General features: G+C 52.9%; 1 protein-coding gene across 1 annotated transcript in view; it reads left to right on the top strand.

The window, feature by feature from the left end:
* Positions 1 to 400: 400 nt before the first annotated feature.
* NID1 (nidogen 1) overlaps positions 401 to 6962 on the top strand; it is a 93452-nt gene continuing 86890 nt past the window's right edge. Inside the window, exon 1 of the mRNA XM_007989874.3 lies at positions 401 to 750. Within this exon, the coding sequence (XP_007988065.1) occupies positions 526 to 750 (225 nt within the window). The 5' untranslated portion in view covers positions 401 to 525. The remainder of the gene's footprint in view (positions 751 to 6962) is intronic.

Below are 6962 nucleotides of genomic sequence, written 5' to 3'. Positions count from 1 at the left end.
CCATGAACGTGCTGGTGGCTCGGTCCTTAGGCTCATTCCCAGCTCCCACCCGGTCTTCATACCAGGGTCAAGCGAATTGGAACCCGGACGCAGCCGAGCGGCAATGGGGTGGGCGCCGTTCCTGAATCCGGAGCGTTTCCACGTCGCGGGCTCTCCACGACCCAACCCTAATCAGAGGACCATGGTGCGGGTCCCGCGCTCTGCTCCCCCTCCCGGAGGCGCCGTTCGGGAGAAGCCGGGCTGCTTTCGAGAATCGCAGGCACCGGCGCCCACCGCGGGAGGTTAGGCTTCGCCCCTCGCCCTCCCCCTCGTGGCCATTGGGCTGCCCCGCGGCGCGCCCGCTGGACGGGGCGGAGCCCTCCCCTTTCCCCTCCGCTCCTCTCCGCTCCCCTCCCCTCCCCTATTTCCCGGGGTGGGAACGCCGGGAGGCGGGAGGCGAGGGGGCTGCTAGGGGCGTCCGGTTACATCCCCGCCTTCCTCTGCTCTGGCCGCGGGACCGGGTTTGCGGGACCGCAGTTCGGGAACATGTTGGCCTCGAGCAGCCGGATCCGGGCTGCGTGGACGCGGGCGCTGCTGCTGCCGCTGCTGCTGGCGGGGCCTGGGGGCTGCCTGAGCCGCCAAGAGCTCTTCCCCTTCGGCCCCGGACACGGGGACCTGGAGTTGGAGGACGGGGACGACCTCGTCTCCCCTGCCCTGGAGCTGAGTGGGGCACTCCGCTTCTACGACAGATCCGACATCGACTCAGTCTACGTGAGTGAGCCCCGGGAGGGCGGGCGAGGGGCTGCAGGGCGCGGCTGGCAGGGGGCGCCCGTGGAGCCGGACGGACGTGGGCGTCGCAGGCGGGGACCGGGACCCACTGGCCACCAGGGCACCGGGCACGGCGCAGGGTCTCCCGCCTCTGCAGGGTCCACGAAGGTCTCCCCGACCCGGTCCCTGTCACCCGAAGAGCGGGTCGCGGGGGTCTGGGTAGCTCCACGCGCCCCCGGCCGTGACCCCGGCACCTCCGGACCCCGCGGAGCTTCCTCCCCGGCGGCTGTGGGCTGCATCGCCGCAGGGAGGTCAGTCCACGACCCTCGGTTGTCCAGTGCCTTCGGGGCTAGGACTCGGCCGGTCCCGGGTAGAGCCAGGTTCTCGCGCGGAGCCTCTGCAGGGCAAGAGCCGGAGCTGGGTCGCAGCCGGCGCGCGGGCCCCGGGACTCTTGTGGCTGCGGGAGAGTTTCGCCGGCAGCCTCCTGTGTTTGTGTGCGGACTCCGGATGTGTCTTGGCAGTGATGCTGCTTTCCAGTTGGGCTCGTTTCAGAGTCCAGAGTCCAGAGCGGGAAACACAGGGCTCCCAGTGATCCAATTTCCTGTGGCCAGGCATTGTCACCACGGAGGCCCCAAACGAGGAGCGGGGCCAGATGACCTACAGCTCCCTGGAGCCTCCCCGGGACTGGCCGGGCCTGGGGGCGCTGTCAACTTGTTGAAGTCCTTTCGTGCCGCTGCCTTCCTCCGCTGCGCACCATGTGGATTTCATATAAGGCTTGTGTGCATTCCAGAAGTGTGGGGGGTTGGTGGGGGGGGGGGGGGGAAGGGGGTTGGAACTGCAAACGCGGCGGCTGCAGCCTGTCCTGCCCGTGAAATAGCTGTGCTCCCGGTCTGGCCTGGGCACACTGCGCCTTAGACAACACTCACGTGGAACTTGTAGGCTTTGCCTAAAACGAATGAGCCCTTCAAGTCTGGATCCACAAAGAGCCCTCACCCTTGTTGGTTGACTGCCCTGGCCTCTTTGGACACCGGTGAAGGCTGTAGATCCCTTTTCAGTATAACGCTTTTATTTTAGTTTTTAGAGAGACGAGGTCTTGCTCTGTTGCCCAGGCTGGGTGCAATGGCGCCATCTTGGGTCACTGCAGCCTCCAACTCCTTGGCTCAAGCTGTCCTCTGGTCTCAGTCTCCTGAGGAGCTGGGACCACAGGTGAGTGCCACCACGCTGGGCAGTATAAAGTTTTAAATGCATAAAATAAAATCCACAAGATGACCAAGGGAGGCACTTATGTTGAAATACAGATCAAAATATTAAAAAACACACATCTTATGTTCTTATGTACTATATATGCTTATATGCATACTTTTTTTTTTTTTGAGACAGAATCTCTCTTTATCGCCCAGGCTGGAGTAGTTCAGTGGCACAGTCTCAGCTCACTGCACCCTCCATCTCCTGGGTTCAAGTGATTCTCCTGCCTCAGCCTCCTGAGTAGCTGGGATTACAGGTGCCTGCCACCACACTTGGCTAATTTTTGTATTTTAAGTAGAGACATGGTTTCACCATGTGGGCCAGGCTAGTCTTGAACTCCTGACCTCAGATGATCTGCCTGCCTCAGCCTCCCAAAGTGCTGGGATTACAGGTGTGAGCCACCATTCCTGGCCCAATATATGCTTACCTTTGTTTTTTTTTTTTTTTTTTTTGAGACGAAGTCTCACTCTGTTGCCCAAGCTGGAGTGCAGTGTGAGATCTCAGCTCATTGTAACCTCCACCTCCCAGGTTCAAGTGATTCTCTTGGCTTAGCCTCCTGAGTAGCTGGGACTACAGGTACGCACCACCATGCCTGGCTAATTGTTGTATTTTTAGTATAGATGGGGTTTCACCATGTTGGCTAGGCTGGTCTTGAACTCCTGACCTCATGATCCACCCACCTCTGCCTCCCCAAGTGCTGGGATTACAGGTGTGAGCCACCACGCCTGGCCTATATGCTTACTTTTAACAACATTAAATAACAAGGTATAGCAGTGGATCCAAGGGCAGTTCAGGTAACGACTGAACTTTGAAGATCAATAGCAATATTCCAAGACACATGCAGCAACTATGATATGATACGAAAAGATCTGTGACTTCTATTAGTGACTGCTTTGTTGCCTGCATTCATAATTAAAGGAAATGCTAAATACCAGTTTTTTGTTTTTTGGTTTTGTTTTTTTTTTGAGACAGAGTCTCACTCTGTTGCCCAGACTGGAGTGCAGTGGCTCAATCTTGGCTCACTGCAACTTGCACCTCCTGGTTTCAAGAGATTGTCCTGCCTCAGCCTCCTGATAGCTGGGATTACAGGCACTCACCACCATGCCTGGCTAATTTTTGTATTGTTAGTAGAGATGGGATTTCACCATGTTGGCCAGGCTAAGTCTTTAACTCCTGACCTCAGGTGATCTGCCCACCTTGGCCTCCTAAAGTACTGGGATTATAGGCATGAGCCACCGTGCCGGCCAGTTTATGGTTTTTCTCATGTAGAGACCCACTGAGTAAGAACCTCTTTTTTTGTTTTCTTTTGAGACACAGTCTTACTCTGTCACCCAGGATAGAGTACAGTGGCTTGATCGTGGCTCACTGCAAACTTTGATTCCCGGGTTCAAGCGATTCTTGTGCCTCAGTCTCCCGAGTAGCTGGGATTACAGATGCTAGCCACCACACCCGGCTAATTTTTGTATTTTTAGTAGGGATGGGGTTTCATCATCTGTAGCCAGGTTGGTCTTGAACTCCTGACCCCAGGTGATCCACCCGCCTTGGCCTCCCAAAGTGCTAGGATTACAGGCCCGCTTAAGAACCCTTTTGTTAAATTGGGACCTGCTGTCTTCCTTTACTTGTGACATCAGACTAACCGCACTAAATTCTAAAGGTCTAGAAAATCTATTTTTATTTTTATTTTTTTGAGATGGAGTCTCACCCTGTCGCCCAGGCTGGAGTGCAGTGGCGCCATCTCAGCTCACTGCAAGCTCCGCCTCCCAGGTTCATGCCATTCTCCTGCCTCAGCCTCCCGAGTAGCTGGGACTACAGGCACCTGCCACCAGGCCCAGCTAATTTTTTTGTATTTTTAGTAGAGACGGGGTTTCATCGTGTTAGCCAGGATAGTCTCGATTGCCTGACCTCATGATCCACCCACCTCGGCCTCCTGAAGTGCTAGGATTACAGGCGTGAGCCACCACGCCTGGCCTAGAAAATCTATTCTTACAAAACAATTCCTGTCAAAAACTTTCCTGTCTATTTGGGTTTGATCTGCACTTCCATGAGAAAGGATCCCAGAGGTCTCTTTGCATCTTCTATCTGTCCTGTAGGTTGGGTTCCCAGGAAGCTGACTTTGACTACGCTGGAGATTGGGAGGCAGATTATTTCATTAGGGTGCTCCTTGGGTCCACACCTGTGGAAGGGTGGGAAATGAGGAAGGATTGAGCAGAGGAGAAGCCCAACTGCAGGGCAGTCCCAGCGAAGGTCTCCGCCAGCAACTGGGGGAGCTCTGGAGCTGGGATGGCCTTGCAGAGTTGTCTCAAGCCTTGAGGGGACTGGGCCCCTGTGCCCTTGCATGGATCCGTGAGTCAGTGAATCACTAGATAAGAGCTGTCCTGGATGGAGATACACCCGGGGGTGAGGCAGGTTTCTCCCTGGAAGTAACCCTCAAAGCTGACAGTGGAGGGCTACATTTCCAGGAGCTGAAGGGGGATCTGGTGACACACTGCAGTGTCCACCCCTATCTACAGCTGTGCAGATACTCTTTGCATATTGATGGAAGTAGGTGAATTGATAGGAATTGTAGGCACGAAAGGATGGTCTTCACCATTCCAGGCATTAGGAAAATGTAAGAGACACCCACTAAGAAAGAAAACAGTTATTGGTTGGGTATATCTCTGTATGTTAGAGAGACTTGCTAGTTTTATATGATTTAATCCTCAAAACATTCCTCCCTTTCTTCAGATGAAGAAACAACAATAATATCAATAATTAGTGATATGCCCAAGGGCATGTGACCAGTCAAATGCCAAAGCTTGAATGCTAACCCAAGTCTGTGTCTGACTCATAGTACTTTCAAGCATTAAGCCTAAAACATGTAGCAATGGATGTGAGGGATTGCTGTGAGCAAGAGTAGTAAGAGAAGACTTCACAGAGGAGGTGACATTTAAGATTTCGAAGACAGGTCCAATTGCAGTAGGTGGACAGGAAATGGAGAGGCCATTCCAGATGTACTGCAGGAGTAAATGCATGAGGATGGGAAGAAGTTTGGGAAAATGATGAGTATCATCTGATGAAAGCAGGTAGTTCTATTGGAATAGGAGGTTTCTGTCTGGACAGGCATGTGGGTATCAAAAGATAGAATGCATCAGTTAGCTTTTGCTGTGTAACAAACAATCTTGGCTGGGCATAGTGGCTCACGCCTATAATCCCAGACTTTGGGAGGCCAAGGTGGGAGGATTGCTTGAGCCCAGGAGTTCCAGACCAGCCTGGGTGACATAGTGAGACCCTGTCTCTATGAAAAAAAATTAAAAAGAAACCAACCTCAAAAACCTGTGGCATGTAATAATAAGCATCTATTGCTCACATGTCTGCAATCAGCTGGCAGTGGGCTGATCTAGGGTGACCTTGATGGGGTATTTGAGATGATTTTGTTCTGCTCCACAGGTCTTTCATCCTCCAAGCCCATTTTGGCTAATATGGTAGCCACTAGCCCTATGTAGGTATCTAAATTTGTATTTATTACAATTAAATACTATGAAGATTTCAGTCTTTCAGTCACACTAACTGCATTCCAAGTGCTCAATATCCTCATCTCTAAAGTCCAATTTATCTTGGATCTCTAATATTTTATTTTATTTGAGATGGAGTCTCACTCTGTTGCACGGGCTGGAGTGCAGTGGCGCAATCTCTGCTCACAGCAACCTCCGCCTCTCAGGTTCAAGCGATTCTCCTGCCTCAGCCTCCTGAGTAACTGGGGCTACAGGCGTCTGCCACCACACCCTAATTTTTGTGTTTTTAGTAGGGATGGGGTTTTGCCAAGTTGGCCAGGCTGGTCTCGAACTTCTGACCCCAGGTGATCTGCCTGCCTTGGCCTCCCAAAGTGCTGGGATTACAGGCATGAGCCACCGAGCCTGGTCTCTAATATTTTTTTGATTGACTGAGTACATTAATTTTTTCAGGACATTGGGTATTATTTTTTGTAAATTGCAGTGCAGTGTTAACATCTGTCATATATTCATTCCACAGATGTTCACCTTCTTGCCTAACAGTGCTAGGCTTTGGGGATAGAGATTGAAAACACCACCAGTGTTGCCACTGCCCTCATAGAGTGTAAGGTCTAGTGAGGAAGATAGACATTAAATCAATAATTACGCCTACATTGTGATGAGTTCAGGGCGGGGATATATTGGGGTGAAAGCTGAACTGATTGAAGAGATAGGTGAGCCTCCCCCAGGAGGGCTGAGATCAGGGGGTGAGTGGAGTTTCACTATGTGGAGATGGGAGGAGGCAGAAGGGTGGTTCCGAGGAGGAGGAAGCATGACCGCATGTGAGACCCTGTCCCTTGAAAGGAACAGGAGCTTGGTGTGTCCTAGGAATGGAAAAGTGGATGGGAGCGCAAGGCAGTGGCGTCAGATGAACTTAGAGAGCTCAATAGGGGTGGATCCCGCAGCGCCTGGTAACTCAGACCTTGCCACTCCCAGCCTAAAGCCCTCTAAGGGTTTCCTTTGTGCTTAATGAAATCCAAACTCCTCACGCTGCATGGTCCGCAAAGCCTCAAGTGGCCCAGCCTCGCTGGTCACTCCGCCCACATGGCTTCCCATGTCCGCCTCATGTGCCAGGCTGCAGCCACCCTGACCTTCTTTCTCTTCCTTGGCCATGGCCAGCTCATCCCATCCAGGTCAGGGCACCTCTCCTCTCCTTTCTGCCGGGGACACCTGCCCCCAGCTCCCTGGGGCTGCGCCCTCCTGTGGTCAGGCTTCTGCTCACATGCAGCCTCTTCAGGGTGCCCTTCCCCATCCACCCCCTCGCTGTCTCCTTCCCCTCATAGCATGTCTAATCACCTAACATTAGTTCGTTTGCTTTTTGTGTTTTTGAGATAGAGCCTCACTATGTTACCCAGGCTGGTCTCAAACTTCTGGGCCCAAGTGATCCTCCCACCTCAGCCTGGCTGATTCTTTACAATTTCATTTGTTTGTTGCCGGTCTCCC

This window comes from Chlorocebus sabaeus, chromosome 25 (genome assembly GCF_047675955.1).
Source record: "Chlorocebus sabaeus isolate Y175 chromosome 25, mChlSab1.0.hap1, whole genome shotgun sequence".
NCBI lineage: Eukaryota > Metazoa > Chordata > Mammalia > Primates > Cercopithecidae > Chlorocebus > Chlorocebus sabaeus.
This window is presented reverse-complemented; position numbering and strand designations above follow the sequence as displayed.